The sequence below is a fragment of the Delphinus delphis genome, chromosome 18 (assembly GCF_949987515.2).
Source record: "Delphinus delphis chromosome 18, mDelDel1.2, whole genome shotgun sequence".
NCBI lineage: Eukaryota > Metazoa > Chordata > Mammalia > Artiodactyla > Delphinidae > Delphinus > Delphinus delphis.
Window position 1 is genome coordinate 61,876,872 of NC_082700.1, and position 19,668 is coordinate 61,896,539.

Genomic DNA, 19,668 nt, shown 5'->3' on the forward strand with positions numbered 1-19,668 from the left:
ACATAGATGCAAAATTCCTCAACAAAATACTAGCAAACAGAATTCAGCAGCACATTAAAAGGATCATACACCATGATCAAATGGGGTTTATCCCAGCAATGCAAGGATTCTTCAGTATATGCAAATCAATCAATGTGATACACCATATTAACAAACTGGAGGATAAAAACCATATGATCATCTCAATAGATGCAGGAAAAGCTTTTGACAAAATTCAACACCCATTTATGATCAAAGCTGTCCAGAAAGTAGGCACAGAGGGAACTGACCTCAACATAATAAAGGCTATATATGACAAACCCACAACCAGTATCGCTCTCACTGGTGAAAAACTGAAACCATTTACACTAAGATCAGGAACAAGATAAGGTTGCCCACTGTCACCACTATTATTCAACATAGTTTTGGAAGTTTTAGCCACAGCAATTGGAGAAGAAAAAGAAATAAAAGGAATCCAAATCGGAAAAGAAGTAAAATTGTCACTGTTTGCAGATGACATGATACTACATAGAGAATCTTAAGATGCTACCAGAAAACTACTAGAGGTAATCAATGAATTTGGTAAAGTAATAGAATAAAAAGTTAATGCACAGAAATCTCTTGCATTCCTATACAATGATGATGAAATATCTGAAAGAGAAATTAAGGAAACACTCCCATTTACCACTGCAGCCAAAAGAATAAAATACCTAGGGATAAACCTACCTAAGGAGACAAAATAGCTGTATGCAGAAAACTATAAGACACTGATGAAAGAAATTAAAGGTGATACCAACAGATGGAGAGATATACCATGTTCTTGGATTGGAAGAATCAATCAATACTGAGAAAATGACTCTACTACCTAAAGCAATCTACAGATTCAATACAATCCCTAGCAAACTACCAATGGCACTTTTCATAGAACTAGAACAAAAAATTTTCACAATTTGTACAGAAACACAAAAGACCCCAAATTGCCAAAGCAATCTTGAAAAAGAAAAATGGAGCTGGAGGAATCAGGTTCCTGAACTTCAGACTATACTACAAAGCTACAGTAATCAAGACAGTATGGTACTGGCAAAAATACAGAAATATAGATCAATGGAAAAGGATAGGAAGCCCAGAGATAAACCCACAGACATATGGTCGACTTACCTTTGGTAAAGGAGGCAAGAATATACCTCCAAGAATATATGGAGAAAAGATAGCCTCTTCAATAAGTGGTGCTGGGAAAATTGGACAGCTACATGTAAAAGAACGAAATTAGAACACTCCCTAACACCATACACAAAAATAAACTCAAAATGGATTAAAGACCTAAATGTAACGCCAGACACTATAAAACTCTTAGAGGAAAACATAGGAAGAACACTCTTTGACATAAATCACAGCAAGATCCTTTTTGACCCACCTCCTAGAGAAATGGTAATAAAAACAAAAATAAACAAATGGGACCTAATGAAACTTCAAAGCTTTTGCACAGCAAAGAGAACCATAAACAAGACCAAAAGACAACCCTCAGAATGGGAGAAAATATTTGCAAACGAAGCACCTGGCAAAGGATTACTCTCCAAAATTTACAAGCAGTTCATGCAGCTCAATATCAAAAAAACAAACAACTCAATCCAAAAATGGGGAGAAGACCTAAATAGACATTTCTCCAAAGAAGATATACAGATTGCCAACAAACACATGAAAGGATGCTCAACATCACTGATCATCAGAGAAATGCAAATCAAAACTACAATGAGGTATCACCTCACACCAGTCAGAATGGCCATCAACAAAAATCTACAAACAATAAATGCTGGAGAGGGTGTGGAGAAAAGGGAATCCTCTTGCACTGCTGGTAGGAATGTCAATTGATATAGCCACTATGGAGAACAGTATGGAGGTTCCTTAAAAAACTAAAAATAGAACTACCATATGACCCAGCAATCCCACTGCTCGGCATATACCCTGAGAAAACCATAATTCAAAAAGACTCATGTACCACAATATTCATTGCAGCACTATTTACAATAGCCAGGACATCTAAGCAACCTAAGTGTCCATCGACAGATGAATGGATAAAGATTTGGCACATATATACAATGGAATATTACTCAGCCATAAAAAGAAATGAAATTGAGTTATTTGTAGTGAGGTGGTTGGACCTAGACTCTGTCACACAGAGTGAAATAAATCAGAAAGAGAAAAACAAATACCATATATATATGGAATCTAAAAAAAAAAAAATGTTTCTGAAGAATTAGGGGCAGGACAGGAATAAAGATGAAGATGTCGAAAATGGACTTGAGGACATGGGGATGGGGAAGGGTAAGCTGGGATGAAGTGAGAGAGTAACATTGACCTATGTACACTACCAAATGTAAAATAGATAGCTAGTGGGAAGCAGCCGCATAGCACAGGGAGATCAGCTCTGTGCTTTGTGACCACCTAGAGGGTTGGGGTAAGGAGGGTCGGAGGGAGACTCAAGAGAGAGGGTATATGGGGATATATGTATACGTATAGCTGATTCACTTTGTTATACAGCAGAAACCAACAATGTAAAGCAATTATACTCCAATAAAGATGTTAAAAAAAATAGCATCAGGAACTGAAAAAAGGTCCAAACAATATTTTCTCTGCTACCAACTCTATCCTGAAAAATAAAATCTATTTATCATTAATTATTGGAGAATAACCAATAATTCATTTGATTCAGTAACAAATAAGTAAGAATCCCCAACATTACCCAGAGCTGAAATACCTTAATACATCATACTACTTTAAAGTAAACTTTGGTTTATAGTCAGAATCTCCCATTAATGTTTTAATCCACTGTTTAATTTATTAGCAATTAGAATTACTTCATTATTCTTACACAGCTGTCAAAAAGGAAGACTACTCATGGCTATAAAGGGTTGACCAATGGGACTGTAAATAAATCTCAGACATTTGCCCGTAGAGAATGGAAGAGGTTGTCATGCAAATAGCCCCATTTACTAGTCAGACTGTCTGAAAGTCAAATATATAATCACAGAGACCACCTTCAGTTAGGGTGTTCATGATTACCATGGACCTTTTCTCTTCAAAAATACAATTACTCTGCTTTTGTTATTGGATTACATGGAAGCCCCCAAGGAAAACTGGAAAATTACTCAGCATTTTTCAGGATGTATCCTAGATTCAAGTGACTCAGTACCCTGGGTGGAACTATCAATCCTATTTCCTGGGAGATAAGAATGGAGTAATGACTAATAAAATTGGTAAATTGTTATATAAGCCATATCAGATTTATTAGACTCCTAAATGTCCTACCAATATGACTGATTTGGGTATAAATGACCATCCAAGTCCAGCAAGTAATGACCAAGGGTAATAGTTTTTATTTAACATAACAAGATCCATAGCAACTTTATTTAACAAGTATTTGCTAAGTTAATATTCTCATACTGAATCTTTTCCATTACATTCACCACTTTTCTTCTTAGATGAAAATTCTAAGTTCACATCTAATTCTAATATTTTATTCTACACTTGGTGTTGCTGTAATATAATTCTATGCCTTTATATTAAAAGAGACTGAATTTGAGAAACTAAATAGACACTTTTCCAAATACATACAAATGGTGAACAGGTACATGAAAAGATGCTCAACAGCACAAATTATCAGGAAAGTACAAATCCAAACCACAATGAGACTTCCCTGGTGGTCCAGTAGTTAAGACTCCCACTACAGGGGGCACAGGTTCAATCCCTGGTCAGGGAACTAAGATCCCACATGCCGCACTGTGTGGCCAAAAAAAACCAAAAAACCAAAACAAACAAACAGAAACAATGAGATATCACCTCACACCTGTTATAATGGCTATTATCAAAAAAGACAAATGATAAGTGTTGACAAGGATGTGGAGAAAGGGGAACCCTTGTGCACTCCTTGTGGGAATGTAAATTGGTAGAGCCACTATGGAAAACAGTATGAAGTTTCCTTAAAAAATTAAAATATGGAATTACCATATGATCTAGGAATTCCACATCTGGATATATACCCAAAAGAAATGAAGACCGGATCTTGAAGAGATATCTGCACTCCCATGTTCATTGCAGCATTAATCACAATAGCCAAGATATGGAAACAGCCTAACAGTTGTCAATGAATGAATGGATAAAGAAAATGTATTGTATATAAAAACAATAGAATATTATTCAGCCATGAGAAAAAAGAAAACCCAGCCATTTGCTACAACTTAGATGAAGTTTGGGGGCATTATGTCAAGTGAAATAAGTCAGACAGAGAAAGACAAATACCATATTATATCACTTATAAGTATAAATTTAAAAAAGCCAAACTCATAGAAACAGAGTAGATTCGTGACTGCCAAGGACTGGGATGTGCGGGGGACATGAGATGTTGTTCATAGGGTACAAACTTCCAGTTATAAGATAAGTAAGTTCTGGATAGCTAATGTAGAACATGGTGATTACAGTGATTAATACTGAATTATATACTTGAAAGTGCTAAGTGAGAAATATGATCTGTATAAAGTTTATTTCTTAAAAATGTCCTACTTAATTATTTCTCCTTACATGGTTTTATTTTCATAAGAAAATATTCCACACAGTTCCTACAGTTGTTACATCTCTGGGACAAGCAATAATGCTATATATCTATTATATCTCAATAAAACTGGGGCGGGGATCAAACTGAATTGGAGAAATGTATTTTTACAGTTTTGTAATTCTCTGCCCTGGATTAAATTCATCAATTTATTAATTCACCTAGTAATTACTAAATGCTTACTAGGTGAATACAGAAATTAATGACAGATTCCGTACTCTCAAAGAAAGGCAGCCATAGACTAACAGAGTTCAGATTCTTAAAGACCATGAAAATATGTGTATAAAATTATATTAAAACATTTTTATGTACCAATATCTACTTTTTGAATCTTTTAAAATAAGTGAATACACTTTTCTTAACCTAGTTCTCTACTAATGGACACTTAATGGCACTAAAAACGCACAGATTAACACTTTGTGAATAAATATGTGCATATTTTAAAAATTATTCCCATGGAATTTCTCCATTAAAGTGGAACTTTGGGGTCTAGGTAAGTGTACATTTTAAACACTCTCAGTATATTTTGGCAATCTTCCTTGATAAAGGATTAATCCTTGCCAAACTGACGTCATCGCCTCTCTGTCCTGCCTTTGTCAACCAGTCGGTATATAATTGACACCTCATCTTGTATAAGGTTGTATCACTTCATAGCACCAACCATCAGGCATGTGCCTGAGTTTTAATATTACATTTGTTTTTGTAATAGCATGGCTATCTGTCTTCCCCCGCCAGACTGTAAGCCACCAAAGGCAGAAATATGAATTTACTGTCATCTTTGTGTGTCACTATTATGCGTAGAAAAGGTTATTTTAAATTACTTCATTTTTGTTTATTAATGTGAGAAATCTCCAAACCAATTTTTCTTTTATGGGTCTTTGGTTGAGCTTTGGTACAATTTACACACTTAGTTAATTAAATTCCTTTCCTCAAGGGATCTTTTTCCTTTTCCTATAATTCTTATCTCAAGGTACCATCATCCTTAGAACTATCAAATCTCTACCTCTGATGTTAAAATGGCATCTGACTGAAGATGGGATATCCCTCCTGGCACTGCCTGACTTGCAGGCAGAAGATTTAACATGTTTCTATTTTCATATCTGTACTCACCATGGTACCCCCTGAACCCAGACCAGTGCCTGGCTCATGAATGAATGAGGAAAATACCAGCTCAGGAAGGTATAAGGAAAAGTTATTCATGAATCCAATCCAGGCACCTCCTCACAGTGCTTTTAAAAAGAAAAGTAAATCCCTTAAAGCTCAAATTTATGTAGTTATCTTGGAAAAAAATTTTTAATTGCCTAGAGTCTGCATAGCTCCTTGTTATACTGTAGCATAACAAGGAGTATAAAACCATGACTAAAATATTCACACTCCACTCCAGTCCCCATAAAAAAAAGGAATTGCTAGTTTATTCATCTTGCCTAATGACACAGAAGGGCAAAACAAGTACCCAGACAATGAATAATAATGCAAGAGCTCAGACTGTAAAATCAATATGTCAGATCAGTAGAGCTGAGCTTCGTTTTAATGCACTCATCCCTAAATGCAGTAGAGTTTACCTTTGAATTATATATATGTATTGACCTAATTACATAAATATTGACTCTTCCTTATATGAAGCTTTGTTTTTCCAGTCTCACTGTAATTATGATGTCAATATTTGTGGCTGTGGTGACACTGAATTTAAACTTGTTAATTGTGACTGACGGTGGCATGCCATGGGATAATCCAGACAGTCTTACAGCCTCAACACACTGGTGGCACTAGATAGTAACTGATAAATCAGTAATTCCCTAGGTATACCATAGTAAGGTAATCTTCTTTAAGAAAATAACTGTTTCATTCCCAATAATTTGAGAACTGGTCTCCTCAGTTTGTCAGGTTTTACAACACACAGAAGTAATAACCAGGATGTGACTAGATCTTGGTCTGTAACTTTGCACATTTTTTTTCTTTAATCAAACACTTCATCCCTAACTTCAAGCCACAATCCATCCTACTAACAAATTCTTTGATCTATTGACTATACCCGTATCCCCATAGCTCTGCATGTATATAAAAGATAATATTTAATATTTGTTATTATTCTTTGATATATTTCAATAAGGATCCATGCAAAGTTTAGCCTAATACAAAATATGATCTGTATAAATTTTATTTCTTAAAAATGTCCTACTTAATTATTTCTCCTTACATGGTTTTATTTTCGTAAGAAAAGATTTCACACAGTTCCTACAGTTGTTACATCTCTGGGACAAGCAATAATGCTATACCTCCGGTCATTTAAATTAAATTGCTTTACTTCAATAACATTTAGAGAAACATTCCAAGTGCTTTAAAAAGCTGGAAAGTGCTTTGCTTTGTTCTTATAAAGTTTCTGAACACTCCCACTCAAGGTCCTGTACCTTCCAATTTAAGAAGAGCAGAAGTATGTGTCATATTCATCTCTTAGAGTTAGGTGAAACACACAGTGAATGCTACACAAAAAGAATAAAACAGTGGGGTCCATGAGTTGGCTTAAGAGCTGTTCTAGATGTCTCATGGTGAGCTAGTTATCCATCATCCTGTTTTTTCTTATTTGCCTCTACAGGGATGCCAGATGAGATGAACCTCAGTGATGTAAAGCAAATCCATCAAACAGACGGTAGTAGTACTTTAGACACAACTGGAGCAGGAGGTACAGCAACAACTGAAACTATGGCATTGGCTCTGATGGGTGCAGTGATGTTACTTCCTGGGCTTTGGTAACTGAACTCTTCTGCCCTGATATATATGTCTTATTAGAGTCTTAACTTCTCCCCTCTCTTTCTCCAAGTGGAAGAAGAGATCTTTTCAAATGTAACAATTATATTTATGAAAAGGTATGTCACACTAACTCAGAAGCCAAGTTGGTATGTTCACAAAGTATCTAAAAATCAACGTTTAAATGAAAGACTGTTTGAAAACATGTCTTCTTTGAATCTAATTTAAACATTCTTAAATTCTAACAAACCTGCATATGTGAAGAGCACGGAAGTGACTTTGCATAAGAAGGATTTAGTATATCTGTAATTTTATTATCCTCAATTCCAACCTCTTCCTTTTTAAAAGAAAAATGTTTTAAATCGAAGGTATATTTTCAGGACACTGAAAACAGTACATAGTGTTTCTTAAAATACTGGAATTAGAATTCCATTAAATGAATCAAAACAAACAATGGCAAGTAGTATGCATGCATTTTCAAGAGATTCTTCCATTTTGCAAGTTACAGAAAGAAATTACTGAAAGACTATAAGTTATAGAGTAGATTGCCGAGGGGCATTTCATGCAATTTCATTGAAGATGCTTGATAACTTTTATCCACTGTAACTTAGCCACTGACAAACCTTAAAGCTGAGTATTTTGATAACATCTGATTTGTATCCCATTATATACAAAATGCATCTTTGGTATTGTGACTCTGTTCCCTCCTCTCTCTTTGCCGAATGGATTTAGCTACATTGCAAACACACGCCTGCTCTAGGAATATCGCTAATAAAGCTGTTAATTATTTGGTGGAAAACTTTAAAGAATATTGATCATTTTCTCCTGGAAAAATGATATTTTCATCCATTTTCAAAATATTATTTGCTGTTTTTTTAAACTTGATATTGAACAAACAATTGTCTATACATTTCTAAGGTTCCTATGAATATCTAAAGATGTACTAATACAGAAAATATGGCATGAACTGTTTTAGCTCTTTTCCTGTTTTCACATTAGCAGAGCTGCTAATCCACAGTCCCTGATTTCCCAGTTGTGATAAGGTGCCTCAGCAGGCACTGATTAGGATGTGTCTATCACTGTACTTAGGAGGAAGAGATAAGTCAGCTTTTATTAAGAAGTATCACATCCAGTTGATGGCCAGGAAATATAATTAATACAAAGTGACAGAATAGAAAAGAGAAGTGCTGAACTTATAAAATTAAAAAAAAAATTCAAAAGGATTTGAAATGACCTCTGTAAAAGAACTGAAGGGGACTCGATCAACAGCAAAGATTCGCGAGATGAAATCAACCTGTCCAAATGAGGAAACTCTATATGATCAAACCCTGTTCTCCCTCAGGTTCTCGATTATTCAAATGACCTGTTGATTGTCACCTTAAACCACACTATGTTTATACCGCCCAGTCACATTTTCTTGTCCGTTAAAACATGCCTCAGAACTGGAAGTGTTACTTTACCTGCCAATTCTGGAGGTCATTTTCCTAAGCTTCCATTCCACCTTAATATGTGTTCCATGATCTGCTTGGCTCATAGCTCATTTGCACCACCATGCTCCAAAAATTACAAACTTAACATATTTTTTTAAAATTTTCATTTCAACTTCAGCTCTTTATTTAAATAGCTCTGAAATGAGTAATATGAAGTCAACCATTTGTGGCACTCCAGCCCAAGTCACAGTTGGCTTGCCACGACAATGTTTCTGACCCAAACCTTGAGGCGACAGTAAGAAAAACCAACTGAGGAATGTGGTTCAGCAGTCTGAGATGTACCTGGATAAAATCGGTTGATAAGAGATAATTTTAGGTATCGCAGGAAATGGTTAAAAGCAGAGTAGTGACAAAATCAATAGTATGAGTGGGGCTTCCCTGGTGGCGCAGTGGTTGAGAGTCCACCTGCCGATGCAGGGGACACAGGTTCGTGCCCCGGTCCGGGAAGATCCCACATGCCGCGGAGCGGCTGGGCCCTGAGCCATGGCTGCTGAGCCTGCGCGTCCGGAGCCTGTGCTCCGCAATGGGAGAGGCCACAACAGTGAGAGGCCCACGTACCGCAAAAAAAAAAAAATAGTGTGAATGAATATTTTTTATCAACTAAATTTTATATACTCAAATGGGTGTTGTCTGCCTCCACAAAGGCACTTAGGAGACCATGTATATACCATAATCGTGTAGCTAGAGCTCAAAACACTTGGAGGTTTTCAGAATTTCTTGAAGAGCCCGAGGCATACTTTTTTTAATATTCTCAATGAGGTTATACATTCTTTAATATTCTGCTCTGTAGCAGGTTACATTCGTATAGCTCTTTATAATTTACAAGGCTATTTCAGATGAGATAAAACATCTCATCTGACCTTCCTCACCCCTCGAGGATGGGCTCAATTTTTAGTCAAATAAAAGCAATAACACTGAGGTTTTTGTGTTTTTTAATATGGCTCAGAATTTGCTACGGAAGAGTTTTCCATCAGTAAAGTCTAAAAAGTTCTTAAGCAATGGTAAAATTGTTAGCATACATGTGTACTTTTCAAGATGACTTAAAGTATAGCATTCAGGTGAATATACATGTATTTTAAATTATTGCTCACATAGTTATAGTCACATACTGGGATCACGTAAAGGAATTTTCTTGAATTTCTGAGTTATTTTTATACAAATTAATCATGAAACAGTCCAGTGTTTTGCATGTATTGGGGAATAATCAGTTAACAATCTGAGCTAACATTCACTTGGCCTTCCCTTTGCGTATATACCATGATAAATGCTTTTATGCACAATCTGCCTAATAACATTACCACCTCCATTTTACCAATGAGGAAACTGAGGCTAGAAATATTATGTAATTTGTTTGTTGTCATACAAATAGAGTAGAATCAGACAGCTAAGTAATAACTCTAAATAAACTATATACATTCCTGATTAAAAGCTATAATAGTTCTAGAACAGTGGTAAAGAATCTTGAGGTTAGCATAAAAGTCATTCAGAGGTGATTTAAGTCTCCAAACAAGGATTTAAAAAAAATAATAAAATTAACTGTACAATTCTAATTGTATAATTATCAAATTGCATATTAGTGTAAAAGCATAGTGAAAAGGAAAAATGTAAACATGAACATTTTCTTCCCTACCAATCAATACTCTCCCACATGTGAAAATTCTATTCAAACACATCAGTCTCTAAAATAAACCAGCTACCAAAAATGAGAAAACACACACACATTTTTTAAACTATAATAGAATCATGAAATTTCATTTTGTTTTCTGTGCAACTGAAGGGTTGAAACATTTCTTTGGCCATAAGACAAAGGATGGCATAAAAAATAAGGAAGGAAGGAAGAAAGGAAGGGAGGATGGGAGGGAGGGAGGGAGGGAGGGAGGGAGGGAGGGAAGGAGGAAGGAAGGAAGGAAGGAAGGAAGGAAGGAAGGAAGGAAGGAAGGAAGGAAGGAAGGAAGGAAGGAAGGAAGGGTGTGGCAGAATATAATTTTTAAAAATCTTAGATTTGCCTTTTATCCTCTATTTTTTCAGGAACAAACAATGAAATAATGCCTGGAGTGTTCTTTTCTAATTAAGGGACAGAAGTTAATAAGCTATTTCTTCCCAAACACTCAGATTTTCTGAAGTACTCAATAATGATGTTTTGAAAAGGAGTCAATTTATTGCTAATTGTTTTCAATCACTTAAAATATTGTTTCTGTCATCAGAACAGTTTAGGTACAATTAAAATTGTTTCTTCCTGAGTGAATCATTCAACTTAGACTTGCGATTCTATGAGATAGTCACTGAGCAGTCTGTGATATCAGTATTTCTTTAGGTTGCAAACTTGGTATCCTGTACAACGACATGGGTTGTACAAAAACAGAAATAATTGTCAGGTATGACATTGGGCATATCAAGTTTTTCTTTAATTGTAGATTGTATATCAATCATTTCTGATTAAAATATAGATAAAACATTTCTCAGGTTTAAAATCTGCTTTCTTTGCCTTTGTTAGAATTACATGATGACTGAATTACTCTTATATCATTATTTTGTAAATGGAGATTTAATCAAATGCAGTTCCTAAGCTATCCTGTCTGCCTCCATATGCAAAAAAAAACCTGAAGAATTTCATCACAATATGATTAATATCTTCACTGTAACAACGGCAATAACTTATTTGGAACATGGTCGTGGTAGAGATGCATGTTTGTGGATAAATTTGCAAACATCTGATGCAAGAGTCTCTCCCCTTCCTGCACTTGTCAATTGTCACATTGGAATCATTTTCACCATGAAATATATGAGAAGACCATGCATCTCACCTTCCCTGGAAATTTTTACTTTCACTATATCAAAGAGCAAGAGAAAGGGAAGGGGATAGAGGAATGTGAAATGCCATAGAATTAAAAACAGACTGGAGAATTTCTAAGGATCAAACTGGCTGGAGACAGGGATTGACACAGCAATAACTTGGGTAATTTGGTGAGTAAATTCTACTTTTATGAGTTTCAGTACCCACCTTTGAGCACCGCTGAACTAGAAGGAACTAAGGGTCTTAGAAGGAGAGGAAGCAGGGGGTCTCTCTTTGCCTGAGATTACCCAGCCAAGGCAAGCAGCATTAGAAAGGGGAAAAAAAAGCTTAATTTGCAAAATAAATATATGAGCAGTACAGTGTGTTTAGCAAGCACCTGTCTTATTCTACCTCTTTAAGAAATCTAGGCACTGACCAGTAAAGAATTTTTAACAGCTGCAGTTTCTTCAGAATAACAGTGCAAGACCCACATAGAATCAAGAAGGATTCCAACTACAAAATTGTGGTCAAAATTGTCAAAGACTTCCAGAATACAATTAGCCAAGTCATTGTGCTTTTCCAACTCACCCCACATTCTCACCCCTCTCCCTGCCGCCCACATACACACTCTCACGCCCCACACACATTTTCTTGCTATTGTTTCTATTTCCTTTTGGTTTTCTTATCTGTAAAATTGAGATAGCTGTATCTAACTCAGAATTGCTTACAGGACTAGATAATGCAACACATATTTAGGACCCACCTGGCGCACGATAAGCCTTAATAATCCATGTTTGTTCCTTTCCCATTAAGCCTTCTGTTAAAATGCATGTGTGCCCAGGTTGGGACAATACCAAACTATAGAATTATGCATTCTGCCTGCAGATAAGCTTTTGATAGGGAAACCGAGTGGAGAGTGAATAGAGCTTAGGAAGGAGAAAGAAGGCAGAGTAAAAGTGCAGGAGAGACCCACCTGCCTGTTTCATGTCTCATGTTTTGCTTAGCCTCATCCTGGCTACAAGGCTTATTTGTTGAAAATGTATTTCCTAAATATAGGGAGTTAGAGAGGGGTCTTGCTTTTATTGATTATAAAGGGATGTTAGCCCTGTCCCAGTGTTTTCATGTGAATTGGTCTCTAACTATAACAGATTGAAAACCTCAACACCCCCCAACCCACCTGAAAGTCTAGTTGACTGGTGGGTTCAGACCGCATGTCAGAGTGATTACAGCACGGGCTAGAGAGCAGCCCAAGGTGAGGTGGGAGCTAATAATCAATGAGCAAGCAGTGTATTTGCTCAGTATCTCCCTTAAAGTCACCACCAAGTGGAGGTTTCTGAATGGCAAGATCGCTTCCTTAAGTTCATATGGCTAACAGGTGAGAAAGCAAGTATTCTAACACAGGTCAGACTTCAAAATCCTTTCCACTGCACGGCTCAGTATCCCTGAACTCAGAAAACCCTTGAGAAGGAAGCTGATTAAGTTAGGTTACTTTTTAGGTTATTTGTAGGTTTTACAGGATATTTTTTAAATTTCCCTTGTTCCATTCGCTTTTTATTCTCATCTAGTCTCTCAGATAATTTTCTCTTCTGTCTTTCTTTCTTCTCAAATTTAGCTCTGGTAATAAGGTGAGCATCTGAAGAGATTCCATATGCCAGATGCCCGAGTGTGGCCATCTGATGGGGAGATTGGCTCAACCACTGACTCACAGCCATCCAAAAATGCTGGAAAAACCAGAACAAACACAGCTTCCAAGGTTTTAGACGTAACCGTCTGTATGACCTTCAGCAAGTCCCACCACCTTTTCGAACTTCAGTTCCTCATTTGTAAAATAATATGCTTGAGCCGAATGATGACTAAATTTCCTTCTAGATCTCTAGTCTAAAACAAAAACACCGATGCAGTGATACAGAACATTTATTTACTCGATATCTTACATAATAACCTACTATTACTTAATACATAAAAAACACTTTAAAATAATGCATAAAATGTGATTTTAGTTACAACTTTATGCATATGGTGATCATTCTAATTTGTTGATCACATATAGGGATGTGGCTTTTCTGCATGAGATTGAGTGGAATTATCTTTTCATAAATGAAGGAGAGAACAGCTAGAACAAAAGTTCTTTAGCTTTCATTTAATGGACAGAACAATATGCCTGAGCAAAGTAATCTATCCTGTCATTAAATATTTCACAACTAATTGCTTATTGTTTTAGCTAATCTTATAGCAGCTATGATATGGGGTCTTCACTAATTCAGCTACAGTGTGTCACAATATTTAAAAACGAATAGTACATAGAGTGGCACCATTGAGGGAGCAAAAGATAATAGTGTAGGGAAGTCAGAGATGAATAATAAAAGTGAGTTTGACAGTATTTTCTCTTCTCACAGATTTTCCCAGGAGACCCTTTTAAATAGGCCTAAACAAATGGTATTGTCTCTGATGATTTATTGCAGAACAAGCTGACAGAGCCCAGGGGCGTGTTAGCTGGTCCCCTGTAGTATAGGGGCTAATTCAGAAAATGAAGAGACCAGAAGTGCAGCAGTTGGAGGAAATGCTCTGTATCATCCAGTGAGCAAGCAGACAGAAGCTGGTAATCACAGCTTGTCTGAAAAGATAGTTTCTAAATATTGTGCGTTGGTAATTTTCGTATTCTTTTTCCTCATTTATTAAAAATATTAATGAGAATCTATGAGAATTTCATTACAGATGGTTAACCGCAATAAATTTATAATAAATTAATTCTACTTTACTACTTTTCCTACACATCTATTACAGTATGGATGTAACTGAATGTAAATATGTGAACGCATATACACATTTATGTATAAAATACACATACACATTCATATATTTACAGATTTAGATAAAATATAACATATAAAGGCTTTTTATGTTACATTTTCATAAAACTTGCCTTTATAGCAATTATTTCTGGCTTTTCAATCAAAGACTGAGAAGGTCAGTGAAATAGATAATTTTTATAAAGTTGCTGCTTATTATTTTTCCATGTGGACTTTCACCTTTCTTTTCAAATGGATCAACATTGAACAAAGCTCTTAATATACACAAGAGAGCGTATAGGGCCACTGCGGCAATAAGAGGACGCATACATAAGGTTTATTTGCAGAAAGCCTCACTGCTACAGCCTTATATATACACTTTCTATTGTCTTTAAGAGACTATTCCCTGGAACACAATGCAAAAGCACAAATAGTTAGCTTATGTTTCTTACTATAAAATATGTAAAAGTGTGACTTTAACTACTCACTTGCTTTTAGGTTAGCAACTAACTGAAGTTAAGCTGAGCAAGAAAGGAATGACAATTCAAAGGAACTCAAATGTATCCTCATTTTCCTCAAGTCACCAGTTGTGCTGTCTTCTCCCTTAGTGATGCTCAACTTTCATTGTCCCGCTGCCTTTGTTATCTGTACTCTCAGTGCCTGTGTGGGACACTATGTACAAAATGGAACTCAGGCTTGGAAATAAGACTAGTCCTGGTTTTGAATATCAGCTCTCTGAAACATCTGTGAAATTGAGATGACCATACCTCCCCGCCCTTGACTGATTTATTGGCAAGGTTTACTGAGTGACTGTATCTACAGTGACTGGCACATTGTGGGGATTAAGTAAATATGAGGTAGCACTTTATCTAGACTTGCTTTTAGGTGAAATCTTTCACACTAAGATGTAAGCGACTGATTTGATGAAGAATCATCTGATTTTAAAACTATATGGAAGCAATCCCACTCCTAGGCATATACCCAAGAAAACCATAATTCAAAAAGATACCTGCACCCCAATGTTCATTGCAGCACTATTTACAACAGCCAGGACACAGAAGCAACCTAAAAGGTCATCAACAGAGGAATGGATAAAGAAGATGTGATACATGTATACAATGGAATACTACTCAGACAGAAAAAGGAACAAAATTGTGCCACTTGCAGCAACATGGATGGACCTAGAGATTGTCATACTGAATGAAGTAAATCAGACACAGAAAGACAAATATCATAATGATATCACTTATATGTGGAATCTAAAAAAAGGGTAAAATGAACTTATTTACAAAACAGAAGTAGAGTCACATATGTAGAAAACAAATTTATGGTTACCAGGGGATAAGGGGGGGAGGGATAAATTGAGATATTGGGATTGACATATACACATTACTATATATAAAAGAGATCACTAATAAGAGGGGGCTGTGGCCTGGGAAACCACATAAGAACCTACTGTATAGCACAGGGAACTCTACTCAATACTCTGTAATGGTCTATATGGGAAAAGAATCCAAAAAGAGTGGATATATGTATATGTATATGTATAACTGATTCACTTTGCTGTACACCTGAAACTAACACAACATTGTAACTCAATTATACTCCAATAAATTCTTTAAAATGAAAGAAAAAAACTATATGGAAACCTAAATATCATGTATTTCTGTATTTTGCAGAAGAGAAAGCTAAAATCCAGAACACATAAGTGAATTACCCAAGGTAAGAATACAACTAGTTTAAAACAAAAGACCAGCAAACACTGATTTTTTAAGTTCTGTCCACTGTACTGAAACAAAATGCTTGTTTGTATATCCTAATATTCAACAGAAATTGCACCATAACCACAGGGACAGGCAAACCTACCAACTTGGGAGACTATGCTTAGACGCATGATTTTCAGAAAATGAAAATAAGGCTACCTAGAGAACTTATAAAATCTAACACTACACTGACATTGATTAAAATAGTAGAGATAACGTAATAGAATTTGAATGTAATGGTTTAAATATAAATGTTAAATCTCTTTTCGAATTCACTTCTGATTCTTGATAAACTGACCAACTTGCTAAAGTATGTGGGACATCTTGATAAATAACCTATTCTAACACAGATTACAATTTTCAAATTTATCACTATTTTACTTTTAAATTATAGGAAATAAAATTAAAATATATTTTATGTCACATTTAAAGGTATTAAAAGAAACATTTCTTCTTTGCTGCTGTTATTGTTTTCTACCATATTATTTTGATTCACAATCTTTAGATTTACCATCTCTGTACCAGATTATAATTAGGTTATATCTTGAAACATGAAGATCAATAGATCATGTTCATGTTCATCTTATTTTTTTATTTTTGAATTTTATTTTATTTTTTTATACAGCACGTTCTTATTTCTTCCAGGTTGTCTGTTTTATTGGCACAGAGTTTCTTGTAGTAGTCTCTTATGATGCTTTGCATTTCTGCGGTGTCCGTTGTAACTTCTTTTTCATTTCTAATTTTATTGAGCTGAGTCCTCTCTCTCTTTTTCTTCATGAGTCTGGCAAAAGGTTTATCAATTTTGTTTATCTTCTCAAAGAACCAGCTTTTAGTTTTATTGCTCTTTGCTACTGTTTTCTTCATTTCTTTTTCATTTATTTCTGATCTGATCTTTATGATTTCTTTTGCTAAATTTGGGGTTTTTTGTTCTTCTTTCTCTAATTGCTTTAGGTGTAAAGTTAGGTTGTTTATGTGAGATTTTCTTGTTTCTTGAGGTAGGATTGTATTGCTATAAACTTCCCTCTTAAAACTGCTTTTGCTGCATCCCATAACCTTTTGTAAAGCTAGGTTGTTTATTTGAGATTTTTCTTGTTTCTTGAGGTAAGACTGTATTGGTATAAACTTCCCTCTTAGAACTGTTTTTGCTGTTTCCTCTTTGATTTCTTCAGTGATCTCTTGGTTATTTAGCAGCATATTGTTTAGCCTCCATGTGTTTGTGTTTTTTATGTTTTTTGCCCTGTATTTGATTTCTACTCTCATAGCGTTGTGGTCGGAAAAAATGCATGATATGATTTCAATTTTCTTAAATTTACCAAGGCTTGATTTGTGACCCAAGATGTGATCTATCCTTGAGAATGTTCCATGTGCCCTTGAGAAGAAAGTATAATCTGCTGTTTTTGGATGGAATGTCCTATAAATATCAATTAAATCTAGCTGGTCTACTGTGTCATTTAAACTTTGTGTTTCCTTGTTAATATTCTGTCTGTATGATCTGTCCATTGGTGTAAGTGAGGTGTTAAAGTCCCCCACTATTATTGTGTTACTGTCGATTTCCTCTTTTATAGCTGTTAGCATTTGTCTTATGTATTGAGGTGCTCCTATGTGGGGTGCATATGTATTTATAATTGTTATATCTCCTTCTTGGATTGATTCCTTGATCATTATGTAGTGTCCTTCATTGTCTCTTGTAACATTCCTTAAAGCCTATTTTATCTGATATGAGTATTGCTACTCCAGCTTTCTTTTGGTTTCCATTTGCATGGTATATCTTTTTCCATCCCCTCACTTTCAGTCTGTATGTGTCCCTAGGTCTGAAGTGGGTCTATTGTAGACAGCATATATATGGGTCTTGTTTTTGTATCCATTCATTGAGCCTGTGTCTTTTGGTTGGAGCATTTAATCCATTCAGGATTAAGGTAATTCTCAATATATGTGTTCCTATTACCATTTTTTAATTATTTTGGGTTTGTTTTTGTAGGTCCTTTACTTCTCTTGTGTTTCCCACTTAGAGAAGTTCCTTTAACAAATGTTGGAGAGCTGGTTTGGTGGTGCTGAATTCTCTTAGCTTTTGCTTGTCTGTAAAGCTTTTGATTTCTCCATCGAATCTGAATGAGATCCTTGCTGGGTAGAGTAATCTTGGTTGTAGGTTCTTCCCTTTCCTCACTTTAAATATATCATGCCACTCCCTTCTGGCTTGTAGAGTTTCTGCTGAGAAATCAGCTGTTAACCTTATGGGAGTTCCCTTGTATTTTTTTTTCATTTTCCCCTTGTTGCATTTAATAATTTGTCTTTAATTTTTGTCAGTTTGATTACTATGTGTCTCGGTGTGTTTCTCCTTGGGTTTATCCTGCCTAGGACTCTCTGCACTTCCTGGACTTCGGTGGCTATTTCCTTTCCCATGTTAGGGAAGTTTTCAACTATAGTCTTTTCAAATGTTTTCTCGGGTCCTTTCTCTCTCTCTTCTCCTTCTCAGACCCCTGTAATGCAAATGCTGTTGCATTTACTGTTGTCCCAGAGGTCTCTTAGGCTGTCTTCATTTCTTTTCATTGTTTTTTCTTTATTCTGTTCCGTGGCAGTGAATTTCACCCTTCTGTCTTCCAGGTCACTTACCCGTTCTTCTGCCTCACTTATCCTGCTATTGATTCCTTCTAATGTATTTTTCATTTCAGTTATTGTATAGTTCATCTCTGTTTGTTCATTCTTTAATTCTTCTAGGTGTTTGTTCTTTAATTCTTCTAGGTCTTTGTTAAACATTTCTTGCATCTTCTCCATCTTTGCCTCCATTCTTTTTCTGAGGTCCGGGATCATCTTCACTATCATTCTGAATTCTTTTTCTGGAAGGTTGCCTATCTCCACTTCATTCAGTTGTTTTTCTGGGGTTTTATCTTGTTCCTTCATCTGGTACATAGCTCTCTGCCTTTTCATTTTATCTATTTTTCTGTGAATGTTGTTTTCGTTCCACAGGCTGCAGGATTGTAGTTCTTCTTGCTTCTGCTGTCTGCCCTCTGGTGGATGAGGCTATCTAAGAGGCTTGTGCAAGTTTCCTGATGGGAGGGACTGGTGGTGGGCAGAGCTCAGTAAAAATTTACTCTGCTGATGAGTGGGGCTCAGTTCCCTCCCTGTTGGTTGTTTGGTCTGAGGTGACCCAGCACTGGAGCCTACCCCCTGCTCTTTGGTGGGGCTAATGGCAGACTCCGGGAGGGTTCATGCCAAGGAGTACTTCCCAGAACTTCTTCTGCCAATGTCCATGTCCCCGCAGTGAGCCACAGCCACCCTCCACCTCTGCAGGACACCCTCCAACACTAGCAGGTAGGTTTGGTTCAGTCTCCTATAGGGTCACTGCTCCTTCCCCCTGGGTCCTGAGGTGCACACTACTTTGTGTGTGCCCTCCAAGAGTGGAGTCTCTGTTTACCCCAGTCTTGTTGAAGTCCTGCAATCAAATCCCACTAGGCTTCAAAGTCTGATTCTCTGGGAATTCCTCCTCCTGTTGCTGGACCTCCAGGTTGGGAAGCCTGACATGGGG

The 19,668-nt window shown here is 36.2% G+C and overlaps 1 protein-coding gene across 1 annotated transcript in view; it reads left to right on the plus strand.

Moving 5' to 3' along the window:
* The window catches only part of GPC5 (glypican 5), a 1,355,126-nt gene extending 1,346,905 nt beyond the window's left edge, over positions 1-8,221 (plus strand). Inside the window, exon 8 of the mRNA XM_059996229.1 lies at positions 7,179-8,221. Within this exon, the coding sequence (XP_059852212.1) occupies positions 7,179-7,336 (158 nt within the window). The 3' untranslated portion in view covers positions 7,337-8,221. The remainder of the gene's footprint in view (positions 1-7,178) is intronic.
* Positions 8,222-19,668: the final 11,447 nt, after the last annotated feature.